This window comes from Diadema antillarum, unplaced genomic scaffold (genome assembly GCF_040938485.1).
Source record: "Diadema antillarum isolate AM-2024a unplaced genomic scaffold, OU_Dant_1.0 seq00001353_RagTag, whole genome shotgun sequence".
Classification (NCBI taxonomy): Eukaryota; Metazoa; Echinodermata; class Echinoidea; order Diadematoida; family Diadematidae; genus Diadema; species Diadema antillarum.
This window is the reverse complement of record NW_027272117.1, coordinates 35,029-61,989: the sequence shown is the minus strand read 5'-3', so window position 1 is coordinate 61,989 and position 26,961 is coordinate 35,029. Positions and strand designations below refer to the sequence as shown.

Here is a 26,961-nt window from a genome sequence, read left to right as displayed (position 1 = left end):
TAAGTAAGTAAATAAATAAATAAAAATATATATATAGATGAAATAAAAAATAAAGAAATTGATAACTAATTAAGGAGTCTTTAAAAATCTTCTCTAAAACCAGAAGTGATAGAACCAAGTTTATACTACTGTAAAAGTGGATATTTTCGCGCGACTAATTTTTCACGCTTGGCCGGGTGAGAAGAATTTCGACTGTTTTTAATTTCGCGGAATCAAGACATCACGCACAGGAACATATTGCAGGCAAAAATATTCATGTGCTTTTATTTTCGCGCTAGTTTCTGGTTGCGCGAAATGCACGGAAATTTAAACATCGCAAAAATTTCCACTTTTACGGTATGAGTTAGTACATGAATGGCTGTCATTTTAAGTTTCTTCATAGCAGAATCAAGGCTGTCTCCCCCCCCCCCTATATTTCAAGACTTCTCCAGGAATTATTGGATTAGCCACATAGCATCAGTGTAATTACAAATTGGGGCTTGCTCCACAATTTTGTGAATGGTTGACTTCATGATCAAAAACCATAGTAATGAATGAAATGTAAATACTGTTCTCTGTCTGGGGAGGATTTCTTACCTTGGAGTCAATATCCAGTGCAGTTATGTTTATGGGATACAATATGGCATACAATATTTTTGTGAGCTTTTAATTTGCAAATGTCAGTCAACTTCCAAAAATAAACACTGCGTGTACACAGTATACAGTAACTTTCTTCCTACAGGAGTTGGAAACTTTACACTAGAAGATAAGATGGAGGAATTTCAGTTCTGAATTAGAAATTTCAAATATTTTTATGGGTTTATACAAGTGAGTAAAGCTGACTGATGTAAATTGCCAAAATCTGCATTAACCACATTTTTTGTCCTTTTATGACCTCTGACTTTGATGGGGTAACACAATGACGCACCACATATTACTGTATATGTCTTCTGCTTCATAGTGGACTTCAGTCTCAAATCGGAAATGAAGTCTCCATTTTACTGCAAAATGAAATTGAGAGTAGTCCTTCAAAAATTAATCTAACTTTCCTTCATTTTGTCTGATAATTAGGCTTTAGGAGTGCTATTACTGAGTATGATGAAAAGAAACTTGAATGGATTCCATGACGTCTTGGTAAAGGGACGTCGTTATCATGTTCGCTTCGTCAAAGTCATTGTACGTCATCACTTTACCTTCGTTTTATATAAATCATCTCTTTCTTCTCCAGAATTGCAGTCAGCTTCTTGCCATTCTTGCTGGAAGCTGTACAAGCTTCATCTCTTGGACGGACTTGGTAGACTGGATGCCAAATCCAGCGGTAGATTAACCCTTGGTAACAGACGTTCACTGAGGAAGAGTGATATCCAGGCCATCAGTCACAGGGAGTGGAGCAGAAAGTCATCCAGGGAGATAGACCGAACCCTCGGCCGAGAGAGGACTGGCTAGGACAGATCTGGGTGGACCAAGGCAGGACTGAGCCACCACCATGGGGAAACAGAACAGTAAGCTGAGGCCGGAGATGCTGACTGACCTGAGGGAGAACACAGAGTTCAACGAGCATGAACTGCAAGAATGGTACAAGGGCTTTCTCAAAGGTGAGATGGCACCTGTTTGTGGGACAACATTCCTCCTATAAAAGTTGCTGGCCCAGTGGTTAAGTGCTTGTAGTAACATATTGTATACGTATATTGTGGCTAATTAGAAGAACCTTGGAAACCAAAACCCTTCCCAACACACTCCCTCTGATCCTATCCCTCAAATCACCCGATTTCCTACCACACCCCTGTCAAAACCACACTTCAAACCAACACCCTTCCCACCACTTTCCCTCTGGCCCTCGCCCTTCATGCCATACCCCTCCCAAACCATCACCCTTCCCACTATACCACTCTCAAACTACCCCTCAAAGTATCCCTCAATCCGTCCCTCAATCCATCCCACAAACTAACACCCTTCCTACCACACTCTGACTGTATCCCTCAAACCACCACCCTTCCCACCATACCACTCTCAAATCACCACCCCTCAAACCACCACCCAACCCACCACACCCCCCTCTCAAAGCACCCCTCACACCATCACCCTTCTTCCACACCCCTCTCACCCTACCCCTCACAAACTACCCTTCAAATTGCCTCCCTCACACCACCCGGTCTCAACCTCTCCCCCCTCAAACTACCGCCCTTCCTAACACCCCCTCTCACCTCTCACCCCACCCATCTCTACTCCACCCCTCTCACCTCACCTTCTTCCACCACCTCTCTCCCATATCAGGGCAATTACCCCCCCCCCCCCCCCTCCCCCCTGGCTATTTAATGGTTAGTAATAAGGTTAAAGTAAAGATAAGGGTTAGGTTTAGGATTCGGAGTTTGAGTTAGGGTTAGGATAGGATTAGGTTCAGGGTTTCATAGGGTCAGGGGAAGGGTCCAGGGTAATTGCTGTAGACCCCTCTCTCCACCATGCCTCTCTTCACCCCCTGTCCACTCACTCTCCATTCTGTTTTACACCCTACCCATTTCAAACCAACCCTTCTCTACTTCTACTGATCATCCTAATAAATCCTACTGAAAAGATTATTCTGTACCATTGAGCACAAGTCCCAAGTATACTCGGGCAAGTGTCTATGGGAAATGCGTGTTGTAGCAAAATCAGTCCGTCCTCAACGGGTCAAGCGTAGAAGTGATCCCTATTTGAATAGTCTCTTTTGTAGAATGATTCAAAGGAGTAGATCAAAGAGGTCAGCACACTTGTATTAGGCAAGTGTGGATGTAATATTTCTTTTTGTTTTGTCCATTTTTCAGATTGTCTTGTCTTTTCTGAGAATCAGTACACATCATACAAGCTTCTCTTTTCCCTTGTGATTATAAAGCTAGAAGTTATATTTGCCTTTTAAGATGGTTAAAATACTTCAACCATCTTATCACATACCTTGTTAAATCCCCCCCCCCCCCAAAAAAAAAGAAAATCTCTCTCTGTATAATGGTATTAGTTGAAATTAAGGCCATCAACCAAGAGATTAGATCAGTGAGGCCATATGAAATAGGTCAAAGGCTCAATTTTTTACAGTGGTAATGGCCCCACTCTGTTTACGTGACTATTATGGCAAATTTTCTGACCTGAGCATTTTTTTTTTATGCATAACCACCAGAGATGGAACTAATGAGAGATTTTCTCATAAATTTATTATGACTTGCCCTAATGAAGGGTGGTTTGCATGGTCCTTGGGGATCAGGCTGTATGGAATATTGAGTACTTGACCCAGTACAAGGACAGATTGCCCAGAAATAAAAGAATCCAGTGGGTTTTGAATTCAAACCTTCACAAACCATGCTGGATGGCGAGACCAGTTACTACCTACCACAGTTGCCTTTTAGTACAGCTCATGGTTAACCCGTTGAGAACGAGTCATAAGGAAACTCAGGCAGGTGTCTGTGGGAAATGCGTGGTGTAGCAAAATCAGCCCGTCCTCAATGGGTTAGCGTTCAACAGATCCTTGCCTGAGCTCTTGTGGTGTCAAGGAACGTACTGCTCTGCAGGACTTCTATTCATCCATGGTGCCAAAGTCACCATGAATGATTTAGAGATTCAAACATTTTTGTTCTTCGTTAGCTACTGGTTGAGGGTCTTTTTGATAACAGCTTGTGAATGGGAAGCCAAGTAGTCAGATAAGTTTGAAGGCATCAGTTATTACAGCTGCACTTTGCCAGTGAATGGTCTATTTCTATATCTCTGTTCCTGTATATTTTATGTTTCTCTTTCTTTCTCTCTTTCTTGCTTTTTCTTCCCTTCTTTCTTTGTCTGTCTGCATGTCTCCCCATCCCTTTACTCAATATTACCTTTTTTTTTAATCACTCTGTCCTTTTTCTATCAATCTTACTTTTTTCTCTCCATGTTATATCTCTTCTGTATCTACCCTGTACTGCCCCAACCCCCGTCCACCCTCCGCTGTACCTCTATCACCAAAGCGTCATCATGATCTATCGGTCCCCCACAAATCAATCATTCCATTCTTTGCCAGAGGCAGGCATCGTGGATGCATCATTGTCAAAAAAATATTGGCAACTGAGCTCTAGATACAGTCTGTCTATGTGGAGTCTTGTGTGGCTGCCTACCTCCTGTGGTCAGCAGTGTTCAGGATTGTATCCCACTCACCCAAAGAGGGTGATAGAGCTTGTATATAATGTGTCTATTTCAAACCAAGTGATGATTATATGGGCAACCAAAATTACTATTAAATCAAGAAACTTTCGAGATGCACATGATACACCTGTAAAGAATTCATAGCCTAAGATATAAACATACATACTGTACATACTGTACATACTTTTTTTTTTTTTTGGGGGGGGGGGGGGGGGAGAGAGTCTTATACACTGATACATTGTCCTCCCCTGCCTACGAAATCACGCCTGCATTTGAATTGTTTGATGTCACCAATTACCCATGAACCCAAAACCAAGGAAGGCAGGTGTTTTAGTCTTTACCCCTCTTTTAAAGTGTTGGTGTGTCACTGTGGCCAGTAAAATACCAGACAGACACGTAAGCGATTACCAGGAGTACATATTACTGTCACTTCATCTTCTGCAATTATCAAGCATGATTCAAAGCACCTACATGGTAATTATCTCACTGTCCTTGCATGAGCAGCCTTCACAGAGCTCTAATTGCTCACATGTGGTAAGTTGTGAGGCTCTGCTTGTGACATTGCTTGTTCACAGATTCTCACGGCTTAATGAGGCATTTGTGAAAGTTAAGTATGAAGGATAATTGTTGGTAAAAAGGTCATACTTAAAAAAGAATATGAAAAAAAAACTAGGCTATGTGACATATGAGAAGTACATGTATGTGGTGTAATTCCAACTCCAGCTGGAGATGAAAAAGTCAACCACATGTTCAGAAAAGTGTTTATGCAAGGTGTTTGAGAAATTCAAGCATCAAAAATGCTGTGCAGAATGCATTACATGTATATCCTTGTCATATCTGTAGACACTTCATATTGAGTGATTTGTGATATTGAACTCAAGGTAATGATGTTTCTGGTCAGTGTGTGAGTAATCCTTCTTGTTCCCCCTCCCTCTGCCCCCTTTGTCAATTTCATTATTTTTTTTCAGAGGGTTTTCACATGTTGAGTATACACTACTTGTCAGTCATGATTAGGGAATCTTTTGCAAAAGTTTAATAGATAGTTTTGAAGTTTTGCATGGATGTTTCATGCAGAAGTATGCATTGGATCAGAATGCAGTGATAAACTCTGCCTTTTCATTTGTTTTCTGATGTTATATTTTTCCTTTGGTGTATGTTTCTTGTGTATCACAGATTGTCCCAGTGGTCACTTAACGGTGGAAGAATTCAAAAAGATATACGGCAACTTCTTCCCTTACGGCGACGCCTCTAAATTCGCCGAGCACGTTTTCCGCACATTCGACTCGAATGGCGATGGCACAATTGATTTCCGCGAGTTCATCTGTGCACTGAGTGTGACGTCGCGGGGGAAGCTGGAGGAGAAGCTAAAGTGGGCCTTCAGTATGTATGACCTGGATGGAAACGGCTTCATTTCCCGTAGTGAGATGCTGGAGATTGTCCAGGTAACTAGGTTAGAGGGCGCTTTACACGTACTGTAGGCAGTGCTGTATATAAAGAGAGTCTGGCCAACTCGGTCTTCGGCTTATGAGTTTTGAAACCTGTGATTGGTCGAAAGTGGTCCCATGGTCTTTGCGGAGCCATGTCGTTACCAAAGTGCGCTCATACTCCGTGCCCATTGTTCACTACCCCTTGTATGGTAGGTTTTCATTATTACGTCTGAGTGTACGCGCTTACCCTGTAATGCGTTATACACTGGGCAACGACATGGCGTCCAATTTACGAGTTGACCAGACTCTCTTTATATATGGCACTCATTGTAGGACCAGAAATATTTGTAGGGTGAAACTTTTGTGAATCAACACTGCATTGTGTAGACAAGAACTTTCGTTAATCATGGCTTCACAGAATTTGCATAAGTTTTATGCACACAAAAATTTCTGGTTTTACAGTACATGCATTTATTTTGGCATTTGGTCATAACCCTGAAAAACAGAATTAGGCCCTGTTGCATTAAAAGATGCAGTTAGATATAGTCAGAAAATCAAACATATGGCAAGTATCAGCCAATCAAAATTGAGAAGTTAGAAATTTATGTTTGATTTCCTGGCTTGTGTTTGATCTCAACTTTTATTCAACAGGGCCCTGGACCACAGCATGAATTAGACAAGCCTAGCTAGTGAGTACCGGGTGAGAGTCAGTGAAACGGTCTCTCAAAATTGCTGCTTTGAAGCAATCGGGATCGGATGATTCCAACTGACTGAGAGTCAGTTTCAAACACCCATGCTGATCTGCAGTGAAATAGAGCCAATGGATATCTGTATTGCCACTGAAGAAATACTAAAGCGTAGGTCATATTTTTCCACTCCCAAGTGAATAATGCATAGAGGAATATTTCTGCAAAAATTGGCTGGAAGAATAAAAAGTAGATACATATTTGACTGGCTGTCAAGTTTGGTTTGACTGTAACTGTAATTGCTCACCAGATTGTGTGAATGTATTGAAGACTTTCCCTCTGCACTATCTGTCTTCATCCCAAAGATATGGCAATTATTTGTGCAGCTTGGACACATTAATAATCTCATATCTCCTCTCCATCTCCCTCTCATCCTCTCCCTCTTCCTTCTCTCTCTCTCTCTCTCTCTGTCTGTCTGTCTGTCTGTCTATCTGTCAATCTTTCTATCTATCTATCTATCTATCTATCTATCGATCAATCTATCTATCTATCTGTCTGTCTGTCTATCTATCTATCTGTCTATCTGTCAATCTATTTCTCTCCTTTATCCTATTCTCTCCCTTCCTCCCTTTCCCCCTCAAAAAAAAAAATGTATTTGTATATATACCAGGCAATCTACAAGATGGTTGGCACGGTGATGAAGATGCCTGAAGATGAGTCTACCCCAGAGAAGAGGACAGATAAAATCTTCCGGCAGATGGATGAGAACTCGGACGGCAAGCTGTCCCTGGCGGAGTTCATCAAGGGGGCGAAGCAGGACCCCTCGATAGTGCGACTGCTGCAGTGCGACCCCAGCGGGAGCGCCGTCACGAAGTGAAACCGATTTCTACCTGTAGATGTAACCTGGAGAGCCAGAGATTTCAGCAACACACGTTTACACCCACACATGCATACACATATACACACATACAAGCAAGTGATGTGAGATCATGTAAGAAAAACAATAATAGATACGAAACTGTGTGCAAGAGGTATCATCTCCTTATAAAGCCATGATGTAAAGTTCAAGGACTATCTATGTAGATAATATGCTCTTCTCGAGAAGTTTGACTTCCAATCACGACGTGATGGAATGGTGTATGTACATGTCTGTTTCCCCGTTATTTTGGAGGTTGACGTAAGACCAGACCTGGAAGGCAGTGTGGTATATTCCGTATGACTTTCCCCCCAGACACCATAAAGTGATAGTCCACTGAGGTCAACATTGCAGTGCTAAGATGGATTGACTCCACCTGGAAAGGGGTGTGAGAGTACCGGTAAATGTTATCGAAATAAGATTGCTAGTTTCTTGGCGTGAATGGCATTTGAAAAAGTCTTCTTTGAGGTACTGCAGAAATACTGTAGAGAGGATTTAATGTTTTAAAAAAATATTTTATGTTACAGGAGGGATGGGGATGACTTACTACAAGTCTTTTTTAGGGGTTACAGTCACAGTTGTTGGTTTTCTTGGGGGCATTTTTCTAGATTTGTATTTCACAGTCACTATAGTCTTATGTCAAGTTGACCAGTTATGCAGTCTTGCATACTGAACTTTTATTGGTATAACAGAAGAAAATATATATTATTTTGGCTGCCACTTCAGACAGAAACCGAATAAGAAATCAGATTGTCTGTGTCTTTCTGAGCCTGGAACTCAGAAGGAGGGCCAGAAGTACAGTTACAGTTTGATAGTTTCACTCAAAAATTTAAAATACAAGTATTAAAGCTATTAAGCCTGTAAATATACAAGAGCCAATGACCAATTAGAGCTTATGATTATTATCAAGGGAGTAAAATATCAACTGTTTTTAGTTTCATATGTCCCACATTCCTTCTTTCTTTCTTTTGTCAGAGGAAGGGGTAGTTCAGGGAAAGAAAGATTCCTGCAGCCGTCATTTCCTTTCTTTTTTTTTCTTTCAGTAATGCAAACCAGACATTAGTAATCACACACATCACTATTTGAAAGGAAAACAAGCAATGTGTAATACCTTATTGAGGGCTGACTCTTTGGGCCGTTAAGACATGGAACAGGTCAAACTATATCCTGCAGTTCAAGCGAGATGTTATCATATTGCCAAGGGTAACACAGGGTGGAGGATGACTAACACCAGACCTTTTGTGTAAAGCACACAGTGTACACCAGTGTGGAGTGTAGTCAATTTTCTGCACTAATACACTTTCGTGTGTAATTTTGAGCTGTGTTACACTGGCATTTGACACTGATTGCACAGAAGCTTCCCCATGAAGTGTTATGATGAGTTTGATTGTAGTCTCCAGACAGCGCTAGCACCTTTCCATTGTTTTGTGACCCAGACTATGGATTGCTTTTTCTTCTTTTATTTTTAGCCTTTCTTTCATACTTGAATTATTTTTTGAAAAGAAATGCAGTTTTTTGTGTGTGTGTGTGTTTCCCAGTAATTCATTGCAGAGCTATGAGTAGACACATGCATATTTTTATGTTGTCCTTTCTTTCCAGAAAATTAAAATTACCAACACTTGCCTTGCTTGTTTCTTTCTCATGTGTTGCCAATTTGAGGATGAAGCCATTTCAGGACGTTGCTGCCTTGCTGAGTTGTAGTTGTAGCTGTAGTTAGAATATGTAATGTTGATATACTGGTTGGAGGTGTATTAGATATCAGCCATGCTATGGGAGATTTGACACTAATGGGACTGGATGGTTACCAGCCGCCGCCATGTTGATGACTGTTCCCAGTAGCTGTACATAGACAGAAGCAGTTTGATTGACTCCTTGGATTGATGTGTACTCTTCTTTGATCATTTGTCTATTCTTCATGTCGAGAAGATTTTCCAGTGGATGTTGACCGCCTTTCTCAAGCGTTAGAAGCAAACTCTCCGTTTGTTTGTCTCTGTAAAGTTTATCGTGATCGTCACTGCAGTCGTATGTCATCGTCGTCATCAGTATCGTTGTACTTTTTGTTACCATCAGACTGCCCGTGATAACAGGTTATGTGCTATATGTTTCTTTCCATGTTTCTGAATGAAAAAGTTGTCCCCCCCCCCCCTTTTTTAAAATTGTAAATCTCTGTAATTTTGCACATTTTAAATCTTTACTTGATCAAGTGTGTCATCCCCATCGTACAATGTAGTTCCATAACGTCTCAAAGCAAGATCAATGACCAAGTCTATATATTCCAGGTCCAATCACCGAGCGACCAAATTTTATCTTCTTTTAATTTTCGTGGTACTGCCACCCTGTGGTATTCTTTCTACTCTTTTTTTTTTCGTACTGCATCTACATTGTATCTGTTTTTCCAATACAGAAGTTATTGTCACATTGATCTTTATGGAAAGTATTGATGATATGAAAGTGGTATCAGTAATTCCAGCATAAAGAAAGACATGTTTAACATTGGTAGGTTAAGTAATCTAACTGTGTGTCCACTGCACCCGGAATTGTTAATGCAGAGCAGTGCATTTGAATGGCATGCTAACTGACCTTGTAGTGTGCAAAGAGAGAATGCATGAGCCACACTTACAGTCGGGAGTATGAAAGTAACTTTGTAGTCCTTTCTACATGATAGAGTGAATTCTGTCTAAAGAGGTGTACTCTCCGTTCCATCCACAGTGATGCCATCATTAAGTGGAATGAAACCCTGCTGGTTGGAAACCAAATGTATCCCTTCACATAAGGGCCAAAATGATTTGTCTCTCAAGTCTGAAATATTCATTCAATTAACTTTTTTTTTTTCCTCCCAATAGTTTTCCGGAAGTATACCTAGGCTGTTATGCATTGAGGTGTCAAATAGAAATGTGTACCAAATTTGATACTGTACCAAATGTGTACACACTGTTGGCATACATTTCTTTCTCTGACATTTTCATTTACATGAGCTTTTGTGACAAAAGTGCTTATGTAGATAGAATCTGATTTGACACAGACTTATTCCATGGAAAGGTGTTTAGAGGCACAATTCTCTTGCTCAATGCTTGTAACTAGACTTGAGCTTTTATCACCAAATACATATGTACAGTCACACACAAAAAAATGCACTAAATTCCTAGTGTAGAAACACAAGTTTAATAGGTCATTTGAAAGGACTTTGATTTGCTTTTTCAGTTTATTTTCTTTTTGAAAGATGCAGGCATCTTTCTGTCTGGCTTCTGTGAAGAAAAAAAAAAGGTACAAGAACACTCTTGAATTTTATCATGGTATAAATTATCAGAAGTGTTGTATCTCAGTTAGCTTCATGTCTGTTAGACTGTAAAGGGACTGAAAGAACAAGCATGATAATTGTGATATATTGTGATGTATATATCATACTTCAATGTTCATGGTTGAATTGTTCTTGAGTATGTCATGTACCAAGCCTCCTATTTGCAAAAGAAATGCTGTCAGTCTTCTTTGTTTTCTTTTGCTTTTTAGGGATTTTTTAACCTCCTTCATTATAAAGCAGATCTTTGCCAACATGTTGTAAGTGTGCATGCATTGTAATACTTCATTATCATAGCTGTCACTGCGGCTCAAGAAAATGTCCCTTCAAAGAAAAGAGAAAAAGAGAAGCAAATGAATTAAAGTTTTGCTATCATAATTATAGCACAAATCTGCTGATTAAAAGTGCAGTGATTATTTGCAGATGAGTTAAACTGACAGCCTTGTTCTGATTGCAGTAAGTTTTTGCTTTGATATTTTCTTTTTCATCTTCAAATATTCATTAAGTTATTTAGTGAAAAGCTGACATTCTAAATACATTACAGAATTTTTCTCCTGAAAAAAATGATATTATTTGAAATGATGACTAATATTCATTCCAAATGTTAGTAATTAAGGTGATATGAAAGCCAGACATTTCAGTGAGATTTTCCAAAGGCTTCCTCACAGAAATCTCCTGTGCTTACTGCAGTACTCCAGCATGATGAATGGCTGTAGAATGCTGTTTGACATTCCGTATGACCTAAAATAGAGAACTGGATTTCAATGTCTCTATCATCCACATTTCTTCTGCTCGTGACCAATATTGAAAAGCCACAGATCATGAACTGTTAATCGTACAAAGTTTGAAAAAGAAGCGTTCACGGTACCACCATAATAGCAGTAAAACTATGCACTTCAGGGGCCCGTTGCATAAAACTTACCATTGAATTTCAATGGTAACTACCGTCAAAATTAGGCATCCCAGCCAATCAGCATCAAGGATTATAAACTTTACCGCTAAATTGAAGACTTACCGCTAGAAAGGAGCGGTAAGTCAAGCGGTAAGGGTTTTATGCAACAGGGCCCAGATGTTTTGCCCAAGGCCCTGGCAATAATTTGAATGTCACTATCCTTCATTCTTTGGTACTTTACTCTTTTAATATTTGTATTTCCTTGGTATACTTCTGTCCCCCCCCCCCCTCAAATTCCATGTCATGGATGCTACTGTTGTTGTATGCTGCAGTGGAACTGTTGGAACGGGTGTTAAGTTGATCAACTGTTTCTTTCCTTAATGTATATCCGAGTCAAAGAAAATCCCTGTGACAGTTTGTATGTAATGTGAGCATGTGTGTGGTGTGTCTGTGTGTGTTTAATTACCTGCAAAGTGCAATGTGGCTCCTCATCTTTCTGTATCCTACTTAGACTACCGCAAGTTCTACACAGATTGCTGGGGAAAAAAACAAACAAACAAAAAACAAAAAGCAAAAACAAACAAACATTTAATACCTGTCCAATTTGAACCACAAGAGGGCAGGATTTATATTTCTCCCCCATCTTTGCTGTAACTTTGGATTAAAACAAGAAGCATTCTGGGTCAATCAGTGTGCAATTATACTACATGTACTTGAAATCTATTGATAGAACACTTTGTTATAATTACATAGATATGAATACTCTATCCATTGATGAAAAATTTCCACAGCAATGAAAGGTTTTGCTAAGTATCTTTTTTTTTAATATCTAAATGCACCAGACAAAATGTTGGTGTTTTTGTTATTTTTTTTTCTTACTTTACCTTTAGACATATAAATGAAAGGATGCAAAAGAGAAGTTGATACTCCTGGTATGGTTGCATGAGAGTATTTTGATGACAGTCTTTGCTATACTTTTCTAGCTGACTTCAGTTAGATTTCATTTGAAGGCTTCAGAAGCAGACATGTTTAATTTTGAGAGTAGGTCTTGTGAAAAGTGATGGGTGCAGATCTGAGAGATGTAACTTAAAGCACAATGAATAGAGGGATAAATGAATGCATAAATGAATTAAGAAATTGATACGGTACTAACAAAATGGATATACATTTGTATGAATATGAATGAATTAAATGACTAGAATGATGATTCCTTTATTAGGAATGAAAGCTGAAAATGGTATCAAATGCAAGTCGGGCTAAGAGTGAAAATGGTTTGAGCTTTTCGGGATACATTCACTGGATCCTCTCATCAAGACCTTGCCTTCAGCCAGTTTAGGTATTTTTCTTTCTTTGTGTTTTATGGATTTGGAGTGTAAGAATGCCTAGTTTGCCTTTAGAAAATCAAGTTTGTTACTTGTCTCCTGATTAAGGTTGTATAGTCTGACTTGCTGCATTAGTCACAACTAGCAGAAACACTCAATAATCTATGGATGGTGAAAATGTGTGTCTTATGAGTTTCTAATTCAAACTTTCTAATTTTTTTCTTATATGCATCATATTGGACTGAGTGAATATGATAAAAGTATATTAAAAAAGAATCATTCTCCCAATTCTAGACTTAAAAAAGAGGGGGAAAATGTGGCAATGAAGAAGTAATACAGCGGAGAAGAATGTCGAGTCTTTGGGTGTATGGCTTTCCCCAGCATGTTTAATAGACCTGTAGCAGGGAACAGTTGTGACCCCGATTGACATTGTAGTGGGTTCAAGAATTCTCCACGAGTACACTGAATGTGTGCATCTGTACAGAGTTAGGCCTCTTGCTTAAACACAGAATGATAAAGACACATGTCTTGTACTACCCTCAGCACCTCTATCCCTCCCTGTCGTGTATGTTGTGGGAGTGTGTGGAAGAATCTTCTGGCGAGTATCCAAGATCACAACTATTTTCAGATGGGTGTACCGAGTTTGGCACTTTACTTTTCCAGTACCGAGTCTTTATTGTAGTTCATAATATAATTTATTGTTTCTCTTTCAGAGTGAAAAAAACGATGAAACAAAATGGGTCCAGAAACACACAGAACAAACTTATGTCTTTCTGCAGGACACCCAATCAAACTGTGCACAGTAGATGGAGATATGACACTTTTGCTCTTGTGTGCATCAGGAATGCATTCCCCAAGTTGACTGTTATGGTCAGTGAACTGAGAGCCCCATTATGGAAAGTAGTTCATGTTGATTTGACTGGCTTGTGTTGGAAAGTTTCCACGCATTTAAAAGGTCCTACTAGGTAGGCTGGCACAATTGGTTCTCAATACTAGTCAGATAGTACCACCCTGTAGTCTTAGTCCCAGCAGTCCTCATGTCCAAAAATATCTGTCTGTATTCGCTGCTCCACAGGCTGTGTTTGCAGATGCATAAAGTTATGTGTTACTGGGATGTATTGTGTCGGAGTGTGCAAAGAAAGACGATGGATGAATCGTTGGTGCATTTCAGCATCAGGTCTGCCTCATGGTATACAAAAACAGAAGTCTTGTGTATGTATCTTGTGGTAAAACAGTTTGCCCAAAAATACATTTCTGAAGAAATGCATTCTACTACTGTTATATATGGTTTATAATGAGAGGTATGAGTGAGAAATCTTTCTGTAAATACTCTGTGTATATTTTCTTTTTTCATAGCTGTTGATACGAGCAATGTGCATTAGCTGAAAGCAAATATGAAGTAGCTAGCCTTGTATGTGAGTCTCAGAAGTGGGTTTGGGATATGAGAGAGTAACTGTAGATAGGAGAATTACCAGAAGAGGAGTCCATTAGCATAGAAATTGTGCATATTCAATACTCATGATCGTAGTCCTGTGGAAGTCATCTGGAAGGGGATATTTTGTTTAATTTTTTTCTCCTTATTTTGTAAGTGGTTGATCTTTACTGAACCAATGTGTATTGTTTGTTATGCAAAGAGTTTATTACTGTTGGTATTTATGTCATGTTATTTTTTTTTCTAAAAATTTAGTAGTCTCTGTTGGGTTTATTCTTACAATGGTTTTGTGTGAGAAAATACAAAAAGATATCAATATAATGCAAATATATATATATACATATATCTATAGAAAGCTTTCATGTACATTGGCTGAAATTGGTCAAAGTTTACATAATGAATGGAATGAGATGTGAATTTGTCATACATACTGCAAAGAGTCATCCATAAACATGAGAACTGGTTTCTTTATCATTTTTGCCAAGCATTCCAATGTTATGAAAAAAGAGAGTGAAATTTTTGACCAGATCTCTGTCTCCTCACCCCGTCAATCCTTCCCTCATGAAGAGGAGGATGTTGGGGACAATATGTGCAGGAAATATCAGACTTGAGTTCCTTCACATACTTCAGTTTGCCTGGAGTGGGTGTGTCTTGAAATGGCGCTGATTAGCCTTGACTGAAAGCTGGTAGGAACAACAGTGATGCTTATGGAGGGCGAGGAACAAAAATGTTGTAATAAGCGCAGATGATTTTTATCCTGTCAAGAGGTATTCTGGATTTATTTATTCATATTTCTTTTTCTTTTTGGCATGGGAAGATTCTTTTAGTATCTATTGTGACCTAAAAAAAAAGTTTGCAGTTTGAAATCTTGAGATCTAATAACGTGAGTCATTGAAATAAATGGACATCAAAGTGAAATGTCACTGGTGTAGATTTTTTTCTGAAAGGCTTTCATAGTAATTTCTCTTTCTTCACTAGACATAGCATTAATCACTGTTCCAGGCTTGAGAGATCAGATTTTCATTTGAATCTCCTCCCTTAAGTGCATTTAAAAAGAAGATAAATGGTTGAAATGAAACAAGGGAGATGAGACAATATTTAGACACTAGAGCGCATGAAGAAATCTAAGTTTTGAATGTAATTTTTTTCTTTGTGTTATGGAGGTAGCCTCATATCAAGACTTCTCTCCCTTTTTCTTGTGATATCAATGCATTATTCCAAACTGACAACAACAAAAATGATAATAAAGGCATTTTATCAAGTTATTTACAGTTACTACCATGCAGAATTACAGTGAACATTTTATCATAGTGGCACATTTACAAACTTGAGGAGTTGGTGTAGGTAGAAGATTGTGGGTAACATTTAAAGTCTGAAGGGCGTTACCATCTCTTTTTGTATACTGTATATTGCCTGTCTTGTATAAACTTTGAAGAAGATTAAATTGATTATATGTAATCTCTCTATCTCTTCAGCTTTCTCTGTCATTGTTACTCTGTCTGTGTCATGAATTGTTATTTAACAAAAATGAATATGAATAAACCAAGTATGAATTATTCATAACTCATGTACTCGTCTTTCCATTTTGGGCATTTTTTATTCATTTATTTATCTATCTATATTTATTCATTTATTTATTCATCTAATATTTTTTAAGGGAGCGTTGGTGCCCTGTTCATAGTTCTGAAAAGTGAGCAATGCTGAAGTGACTTAACAGAGCAACAGACTCACTCCCCTGTAAAGTATATTTTTGTTTATGGAAATACAGAAAGATTTCATTTGCACAGAGGCTACTCTCTGATAAATCAATTTCCAGTATGTGTAAAATGAGATTAAAAACGAAAATGCAGGCTATTAACCACCAAATCCATATATCGGTGTTAACACTACTAAGAGCAGGGATAAAGCTGACTTGCCAATTTTTGGTGATTCTGAAGAAAGCTTCTTGAAGATGAGAATGAAACCCAAATACACATGTACATGTCACATTGAGAGAATGCAGCAATATTTTTAGTAAAAATGTTTAAGGAAAAATGGATAATCTGTTGAAAAGTCATGAATCTTGTTAATGATCAAAGGTTAAGGTAGTTGAGAACAACAGCCAAAAAATATCTTACTTTGAATTTGAGGGGTTTTTTTATATGCTTGCGTAGACAAACTTCCCAATCAAATATTTATGTGTATATGAAAGTATATCTATATGATTTTATTGTTTTCATCAAATGCGCTCATGCATTGAAGTATTGAAACATCATCATTCAAAATAATTTTTGCCGTTCAAATTAACTAACATGGCAACTGACGTGGCAAATTTAGCATTCTAATACAGTGCGCACATATTTTTGGTAATGGCTATTCAACTTCATGTCAACCTGTCCCTAGCTTATTCCCAATATTCATATTCACATATAAGAAAACAAGTTTGTGATATAAAAGGAGCATTCAAATTATATCCTTGTAATGTCCATTAAAAAAAAATAATACATAACTTGTACTACGTTTCAAATTGAAGTAGGCCTACTTCTACGATATAATGCGGATCACACATGATAATGAAAACAAAAATGTGTAAAATGAAGATTACCATAGCAATGCAATAATCATAATGAAAATAAAAATGTAAAATTGGAATACAATCCTGTAATAGGCATGATGATTATGATGATCGTGATTAAAAATAGTGCTTAAAGGTGTGAGATGAATATCACTAAATCAACATAAAATGTTGAGCTAAAAGAAGATGTTCAGATTGAAATAAAAATTATCATAATGGCGAAAATAAACAACAAACAAAAAGACACATTCACTGATTAAATGGACACACTCAGCCTTGCTTATACCTATGTGAATTACAAAATAGAATGCTCAGTTGTGAAAATCAATCTTTCAAAAATGAAATTGAAAGTCCTTTTAAGTGTTAACTCCGTCCATCACCCTAAATTGAAGGTACACATTTAGAAATTCATGCCCAATGATTACATCCAAAATCGAACATCTGATCATTCATTGAGTACCGAAAAATGAATTTCAAAGCTATAAGATTTTTTTTTTATCAAAGTCACTTCGATACTTTAAACATGCAAATTTGAATGCACGTAATATGTAAATGGATGGACTTTTACAAAATACAGTGTAATATATTGACAAGGATAACTTCAATAAGGCCTATTGATTATAAGTGCCTTTTTCCAGTCGTTCTTAAAGGTCCTCTTTACCTTTGGGAACAGTGATTTAAAAAAAAAGAAATCAATATATGACAGTTAATACATATTGTGTAGGTCTGTTGTACCACAAAAGATCCTATCATATACAATTTTTTGCGAAAAAGCCTAAAATAGAAGAAGATATTTGTATTTTTCTCAATAAAACGTATCTGACAGTTTAGTCTGGAATCATTTTTATTATAACTATTGCTAACATTTTGTATATTTAACAATACTTGTTAACATCGATTTTACCGATTCAAATTTTTACAGTGGTTGTTTCTATCCCAACTCACATTTTAGAACTATATTTTTAAAGCACTAATGCTGGCTTTTTGTTTCATCTGCAAATGGTAAATTATGCCTTTAATGAACGAGTAAAATCAGATGAACGGAATGGTGGATATTTCAGCGGAGAATCAAACATGAAACAAATTTATGGAATTCTGGGTCTGTTTTAGCTGGAGAATGATACGTGCTAGTCAGATCCACACAAGCAACTTTTAGAAGAGGAAATGGTGGCCAGTAACCTCATAACTATCTCACTGGTATGTGCACACACGCGCACACACACACACACGCACACACACACACACACACACACACACACGCACAAATAATAATGTTTCACCATTAACAAAAAAAGTCATTGCTGTTGTGAGGAAAATTGTGAGGTAATTTCACATATCATGACTTCCTCTGCTTTACGTTTCTGGTTGCTCCCGGTATCGTATTTTTCGTTGGGATATGCAAAATTCTAAACTTTAAAAAAAAAAAAAAAAAAAAGGTTGTTGATGTAATGAGTCCAATTTTGTTCATATCGTACAGACATGCATTTGGTTTCCGATGTGCTTTCATTTATAATAGAAACAAATACAAACATGTCAAAGAATTACACTATATAACTGAAGAATCTTATTGCTGTCTTAGTTACTTCCAATTTCATAAGATGTTGTTGTTGTTCTTTTGAATTGTGGAGCTCTCTACCGGGTGAGCAATTACATGTATACGATCTTCTGCTATTCTGCTATTACGATTGTACTCTTTACATTGTTGTTGACGTTGTTGCATCCATTCGTCCAGCTTCAATTTTGTCGTAGAGGGGGCTATGCAACTACTAGTACAGTACCAGTGCCGTAGCCGTTTATACTGCACCGACTACAGCTGTACTTCTTTGTTTACCCTTTGTAACGAATAACTCGGTTACTAGTACAACGCAGGTAATGGAAAACTTTGCGAACGGTCTGCGCGTTATGGAACGCCATTAGGGAAACAATACAAAATTCATTTCACTCCAGCCAATATTCATTTCACTTTTAACAAATACATTTCACTCACCAACATTTATTTCACTTTTTACAAAAATACATCTCACTTTTAAATAAGAATTCATTTCACTTTTCACAAATATACATTTCACTTTCAAATAGGAATTCATATCACATTTCACAAAAATGCATTTCCCTTTTAAATACAAATTCATTTCACTTTTCACAAAAATACATTTCACTTTCCACAAAAATACATTTCACTTTCCACAAAAATACATTTCACTTTCAAATAAAAATTCATTTCACTCTTTACAAAATGTATTTCACTTTTTGACCAAAATCATTTCATTTTTCCGTTAAAAAAATGATTTCACTTTGGCGTACCATATCACTCTGACGAAACCATTTCACTGCACTAAAACCATTTCACTCTGATAAAACCATTTCTATACAAATGATGCACAGGATAGAGTGTGTTAGTGTAGGCGTGGTGCACTCGAGGGTATTTACAATTGTGAAACATGCACGAGGCGAAGCCGAGTGCATGTTGCACTACATTGTAAATACCCGAGAGTGAGCTACGCCTCCACTAACGCCACGAAATAATCCTGTGCATCATTTGTTTTATAAAATGGGTCGAAAATTCGAAAACTAACATCATTTTTCAGCGTTTTTCACGTACCTTTGTGGGTCAAGACGTCCGAAGATGTTCGTCCCAAACATTTACGCACGTCGCACTCGCGGAAGTCCCGCACATTGTATTTAAGTATAATGGGGGGTTGGGTTTCCGGACACTTAAGTTCCCGCATGAAAACTTACTTATTTTACATAGAATATGCACCCTTTACCTTAAAGACTTGATATAGACTCCTCATATAGGCCTACTAGACAACATACTCTGAAAACGGCGTGAGAATTAACCTGCTAAATCGTTGGATTTGCTCTTCAAAGTGACTCCATGTACGCGTCCGGTCCCATAACGCTTGGTCTACTGTACTGTACAAAGTGTACGTATAGTATACAAATATACCAGGCCTGAGAGGCTCTGGTTGAAACTATGCGCATGAGGTGACTTCAGTAGCACTATTTTCTGAGGGGCGCAGCCCCGAAGAAAATAGTGCTACTGAAGTCACCGAAGGCACATAGTTTCAACCGGTGCCTCGAAAAATTGGCCTGGTATATTTGTTTTATATCCCTCCCAATGAATTTAAGAGTATTCGACTGCTGGTATTCTGTAATTTACCTCTTTTTTAAGGGAATCTTGCTTTACTTTTCAAGAAGATTGACTAGTCATTTACGCTCGCTCGGGAAAGCAGCTCAGCAGGAGGGCAGCGCGCGTACGCGTACTATGAAGAGACAACTGCGCGCTCAGCCGTCGCTGAAGTGTACTCGGTGCATTGCTGTACAACGTACTGGTAAACATGCGCAAACTGCAAACTCACTACGCGCTTCATACATGCAATACGCCTATCCGATCTGTCAACAAGTAAGTACGTTCGGTTGCCAGTGCGGTGATGTGCGTGCTCGAGCTGATCAACGATGTGACTGTGAGCTGCAGTTGATTGTGTTTTCTGTCGTCTTTCTACCTAGCTGTCATGTCTGTACATGAATATGGACTATCATTTCCTGTTAAAATGCAAGTATACATTGTGTATTTGGGTAGCATTCAGTAACAGCGTATAAGGTTAGATTAGGCACTGGAAAAAATCTAGCAATTAAAGCATCGAGTGCCACTGTAAATTCGTGTGATTCGTACGGTGTTCTAACGTAAACAGTGAACAAGTTAGACTCTAACTTACTCGTTAGACACTCTAAAAAATAATTATTAGGAATGAGATTACGGGAAATAGGGCCTACTGTTAGACAGGTAGAACTAACGTATAGGCTTAACTAGCGCTAACGTTTAGAGCAGGCCTACTACTAGTATCTACTGCAGTTTCGTTTGTCATCATCTTTTGGGTGGGTCGCTCGAGTTTAATAGTGAACTGCGAGACCAACTTTCAAACGGCGAAGCATGATCAACTCCCCAAAGGCCTACGGTACGTCGAAGAACCCTAGCTTGCTTATTGTTGTCTAATTATAGATCTACGATATCGCCTACTCTGTTGTAACGTAGAATGAGGGCTTTATAAGAGTCTATGAGTCTGATCTGAGTCTCTCCAACGTAACCCGTGTCGCATTGAGTGTATGCGTGCCTTGGAATTAGTTGTGGTTCTCGCGAAGTGCAGTGATCTAAGGCGCCGCGATACCCATTCATTTGTACATGAAATCTCTTGCGAAGCGAAGGTGCTGCGATACCCATTCATTTACACGTGAAATATTTCGCGTCGCGACGCGAAGCAAAAAAGGCGTGAAAATCACCAGCGTGGTATAGTTTTTACCATTTCCCTAGGGAGTATAGTCTTTTTCGCGCACTTGTATGGTAGAATTATGTTTTGTTGTTTACAGTGCTCTCGACCAATCAGAGGACGAGATGCATTTTGTGAGGGATATAATAGATTATTATCCATACAGAGGATTTTTAGAGCCCAAATACAAGTGTTATTTTGTTGACGCACCTCATAACCTCCGACCCACATAGAAGGTTTGTTGTACTCGACCAATAATTTTGGCCGAGGCGACCAATATTTAAAATATTGGAGGGCAAGAGGGGATTCCCCAAAGTTTTTTATAAACTGCACCGTGATTGGTTGAGATATATACGAGATGACCTGAAATATGAAGTAAAAACGTCTGTGATTGGTCAATCATGAATTAACTAGAATATCGTTTCTTCTAAAATTCTGTGTTTATACAAACAAATTTCATATATCAATTAGTTGAAATTGTTTTTTACACAATTTTTCAAAATATCACTTTCATAACAGGAAGTTAAATTTAGGTTTGATGAAAACAAGTTGCATTTTTTTTTTTTTTGTGCATGCAGGCGCAAGGCGACGATTGATCTGCAGCTCTGCATGCTCAGCGTTACTGCACTGCTAGATAGCCCGCGCGCGATATAATGTAGCCGGCCGGCCGCCGCCGCTGCGCTTGCATTTGCATGCGCGATATGCATATTACAGTTACTGTACATTTACGTACGTGTACGTGTGTACAAGTACGTTATATACAGCACAGTAGGACTAGTTGTGGTAGTAGTAATTCGATCTTTCACGATCTACGGTAGATGTGACGTGAATTGTTTCTCAGATCTCGGATACAAATACATCTAATTCTGGTCTAAATTAGCTAGATATCGGTCTAACAGTAACATGACGGCTACCTTGGATAATAGATCACTGTTTTATCAGAGACTGAAGTGGATTAACTTGCACTGAAGAGTGTACCGGTACATGTACCATACCCCATGTCAGGATCACTACACAGTAGGAACAGCACTCGGAATCGGAGACAGAAAGGGTAGGCCTAAGTGAAAACATTCTTTGCTAAAATCCTCTGTAGGATAATAATGATGATATTGAATGTCCTATTTTCGATTAATACAAGGAAATATTGGACTCGCTAAGCAAAATATTGGACTCGTCTTCGACTCGTCCAATATTTGTGCATAGCTCGTCCAATATTTCCTTGTATTAATCTCAAGGCCATCCAATATCATATAAGTATACGTACGGACGCCACACATGTTATGCACAAGGGAAGACAGGCCGGCCGGCCGGCAGCCCGAACTAGAAGTTGTTTACAGGATTGACAGCGCGTATGCATGCAATTCATCAAAGGAGCCGCCGCGCGCACAGACGATCGGCAATCTACCATAGGATTACAGGCAGTGCAATTGTACTGAAGTAAAGGAAGGAGGTGTGTCTCATTTCAGCGCTTCCTATTGGCTACATTCTTGAACCCATTTTATAAACTCTGATAAAACCATTTCACTCTGATCAAAAAAATATGTTCTTCTCTTTTCCCGGCCAAAAGGTGCGGAACGAAGACGTCCATCTTGATCTTGATCTTGATGGTGTACGTTGATCAGCCCTGGTAGAGCAACACTCAACTTTGGTTCATAGGTCATGGTAGAAGGGACATTACTCAAAATGTTTGAATAATGTATCCAGAAAAGACAACTTTTGTACAATAAACTCATTATGTTCACAAAAACACTCCTGAGGAAACTATCGAATTTGAGACCATTGGTGATGAAATCGGGCTAAATGGTAAGTTGCTCGTTTGGTTTTCTCGAGGTTTTGCCATTAATTGTTTCGACCCTTGACAGCGGTCACTCTCTTGCACGTATGCAGACTCGCCAGCGAAAGAAAGCAGTCTATCAATATCACAGTCCCATATACGCCTATCTATGTCTGATATATTCTGCCAACGTGGTGCTGAAGCCTTGAAGTCTACTCTAGAGTAGATCTAGAACTACTAGGTCCAGTAGGAGCACTCCTACTGTCCGACTAAAAATAGTCCCACACCTACTAATGACCAGTAATGTATGGGTCCATAAATGGGGAGGACTTCTCATATGATAAATGGACCACAATATGGTCGATTGTAATAGCGGTAGGCAGGCGGTAGGGCCTTACATCCTCATTAGAAAAAAAAAAAAGGTTACGTAGACGTATACAACCTAATTATAATATGCTTCTTAGTAGACTAGACACTCTAACGTTATCCATGATATCATAGAGTACTGCCTGGTATTTTTGAATTATTCCCAATAAAATTAAAATAATGCAGGCCCTGCCTAGGGAAAATTTTGGAATTAGAAGTTTCTTAAGTAATTCATAAGTAAAATTTTGGCGTAAATTAATACAGGGAAAAAATGATCAATGGTAAAAACGGCAAATAGATTCAAATAAAAACAACAACAGAAACACCTAGCCTCTAGGCCTGATACTCTGACTGTTAACGTTAGACATAGTTCTAGACTTTAGTCTCGAGTTTCTAGACCTAACGCGCGTTAGGCCCTAAAAGGTATGTTCTGGGTATTGACTCTGCCTCTATACAGGCCTAGATCTAGGTCACGTACTACGTAGTCTTTTTTTTTTGTACTGCCATACCATGGTACTGTCACCGCACTGGTATAAATACGTACACATAACCACAACTTTGTCCATTGACATTGGCATGACAAAGCCGATCTACTTGAATTTACTCTTCTTCTTCTTCTTCCGTGTAGTACAGTCCACAAAATGTGTATCAGCGTACTAGTGTGTGGGCAGGTGTGGTGCAGGCATATACAGTGTCATTAAAATGTCTACAACGTCACTATGTGCAGCTAAAAACACCCCTGGTTGTTAACGCAGTTGTATGTTCTGCACCCTCTTTTTGAATAGATCTAGAGAGGTGCAGTTGACAGCATCCAGAGGAAGGCTGTTCCACAATCGGATGGCATCTGGGAAGAATGATGATTTGTAACATAACGTTCTTGTGTGAGGGACAACAAGTTTCAGGGTATGTCCACGATGCAAGTACGGAGATGGTGCAGGTACTGTATAAGTCCGTGGGAGGTCCACTAGGGAGTTCATGACCCTGTACATCATTACTGCCTTCAGCTGGGCTCTGCGTTCTTGAAGTGTTTGCCAATGCAGTTGGTGAATCATTGGCGTAACGCTACTTGTCCATCGATAGTCGCTAAGGACAAAACGTGCGAAACGTCGCTGGACTTTCTCTAATTTGGTGATGTTCTCCTGTGTAGAGGGGTCCCAGACAGTACAGGCATATTCTAGGATAGGGCGCAACAGAGTTGTGTAACACAGGATTTTTGTTTTCCTTGGGCAGGCATTGATGTTCCTTCTGAGGAAAGCTGATGTTGAGTTTGCTTTCTTGCTTAGGGTATCAACATGATGATTCCAGCTGAGGTTTTTGGTTAGGTGGACTCCGAGGTACTTTGCAGTGTCTGCCCTCAAAAGTGTCTGCCCATGGAGGCAGTAGGGCTGAGTGATAGGCTTCTGTTTCTTGGTTACAGTGAGAACCTGACACTTTGGGGGATTAAACTTCATGATCCAATCCTGTTCCCACTGCTGCAAAGCATTTAGATCTTGTTGTAGTGCAGAAGAATCCTGTTCTGAGGTGATTTTGCGATACAGCATACAGTCATCTGCGAACAGACGTGCTTTCATATCAGAAGTCAAGTACTCTGGCAAATCATTGATGTAAAGAAGAAACATCAGAGGACCAAGGACACTGCCTTGTGGCACCCCAGATGTAACGTCAGTGATTTTCGAGGATGTCCCCTCAAGGACCACCTGCTGAGTGCGGTCCTGCAGGAAGGCGGCTATCCAGTCATTCAACAAGCCCTGTATTCCATAAAACTGTAATTTATATAGCAGCCTTTGGTGTGGGACTTTGTCAAATGCTTTGGAGAGATCAAGTAGGATGACGTCGTGTTGTTCCCGAGCATCAATTCCTTTGGCCAGGTCTTGAACAGCAAGGATGAGCTGGGTTTCACATGACCGTTTCTTGCGGAAGCCATGTTGTGCGTCATGTAGGACATTGTGGCTGTCTAGGTGATCCATGATGGAGCTGCATACGATGTGTTCCAGTATTTTACAAGAGACAGATGTTAGGGAGATTGGTCTGTAGTTACCCGGGTGGTTTCTTTCGCCTTTCTTATAGATGGGCACAACATTGGCTTTCCTCCAGTCATCAGGAACTTCACCCTTATCCAAGGATGTCTGGAAAAACAGTGTGAATACTGGAGTAAGTTCTGCTGCAAGATCTTTCAGCAATCTCACTGGGATGTCATCGGGTCCGGTTGCCTTGTGGATCTGAAGATTTGAGAGGAGTTTAAACACACCACTTTCTGACACCACAATATTCTTCATGGCTGGGTACGGACTGGGGCCTTTGTCCACCATGCAAGTTGGATCCTCATCATGGTTAAACACTGATACGAATTGGTCATTCAAGATGTTGGCTTTCTTTTGACTATCAGAGTAGGTTATGCCATCTAATGCCCCTTAAGTGTGGCAATGCCTGAGGTGTCACACCGCTTGCTGTTAATAAATGACCAAAAGCGCTTTGGGTTTTGGGTGGCATCTGGACTGATGATGTTAGTGATGTAATCATTGCAGGCTTCTTTGCAGGCTGCTCTACACTGCTTCTTCAGACTCTGGTATTTGTGGAAGTCATTCACCTTTCCACTCCTCCTGGCACGCAGGTAGCTGCGCTTCTTCCTTCTGGTGAGCCTCTTAACTGGTCTTGTGATCCATGGCTGATCAAATCTTGTGGAAGTCATTTTTGAAGGAACATGTTTTTCAAGAAGATTAAGGAGGAAATTTGATGTCGCACCACATTTCAGCAACATCACTGGATGAAGAATGTCGGTTGATAAACTCATTCTGGAATCCTGCACAATCTTCCTTCATCTCCAGACTGGAAGCATGTTTCCACAGGTGGATTTTCCGTCTTGCAGGTTTGTTCCTCCTGGGGGTGGCGTCTGATTCTATAAACACGATGTCGTGGTCACTTATGCCTGGAAGGCTTGTGCATCTGTTTATCAGCGATGGTCTGTTAGACAGGAACAAGTCAAGAGTGTTGTTGTTTCTTGTAGAAAAATTCACCATCTGCTGCATCCCACTTCCCACTCGCGTTCAGTCTCGCATTATCAGACAGGCAGTGAAGTAGGACTGATTTGTCTTGTTAGAAAGTGAATCAAATCCTCTCAGGCTGAGTCTGACCAAGTTAAGGGTAATGTTTTAAAATCACTTTAACTGTAACTGTACTGTAGCTGGTAAGCATGTGCATTATCTTGTCTTGCCTTTCCAAAGATGCCCACATTTCCCACAATCAATAGACTTGGACGGTTTCTTCAATGTGTGGTAAGGGTACCAGCTATCGGCAGGGTACATCGACACCCTGCGTATCATGGCTGTTTGCGTATAGAACAAAAAGGTACGCGTGGGATTAAGTGCCATTTTATAGCTATGAAAACAGTAACAAAGAAACGAAAATCAAGCCAACAAAACAAACTAAACATGTTTCAATTACATATCCACTCAGTAACAACGCAGACTATGAAATTCACAGGTATTACCTATGGAGGGAAGGGGTGCAGATCGTGAGGTACCCTTTTTCAGCCACGCGAAGAAAAATTGCTTAATTTTACAACGGAGATTCAGAATCAACAGAACAGTCACGAGATTTGAAACTGCAGTATTTACAGCTTATTTGAGGAAAAACTTAGGCAAATTTGTTTTATACTTTTGGAATAAACGAGCTGCAAATTCATAGGGTGCCGATAGCTGGTACCCTCAATCACAAAAATGCCCAGTGATGCAGTGATTGGTTAATTGCTGACCCTTGACATATTGTATCAAGGGTTGAAGCAGCCACTACTTCTTCTAGGAGGCTGTGCCAGTCCTTTGTGTTCCTTGGTAGGAAAGATGAACCTCTGTATTGTGTTCTGCAGGTAATTCAGTGCGTTAATTCATGTTGGTAGCAATACCAAATGTATATT

General features: G+C 39.2%; 1 protein-coding gene across 2 annotated transcripts in view; it reads left to right on the top strand.

Annotated features, from left to right (window-relative positions):
• The window catches only part of LOC139708592 (hippocalcin-like protein 1), a 150,370-nt gene extending 139,041 nt beyond the window's left edge, over nt 1-11,329 (top strand). For both annotated transcript variants that reach the window (XM_071620531.1, XM_071620532.1), the window contains 3 exons: nt 1,208-1,574; nt 5,293-5,561; nt 6,903-11,329. In XM_071620531.1, the coding sequence (XP_071476632.1) occupies nt 1,466-1,574; nt 5,293-5,561; nt 6,903-7,109 (585 nt within the window). In that variant the 5' untranslated portion in view covers nt 1,208-1,465 and the 3' untranslated portion in view covers nt 7,110-11,329. The remainder of the gene's footprint in view (nt 1-1,207; nt 1,575-5,292; nt 5,562-6,902) is intronic.
• Nucleotides 11,330-26,961: the final 15,632 nt, after the last annotated feature.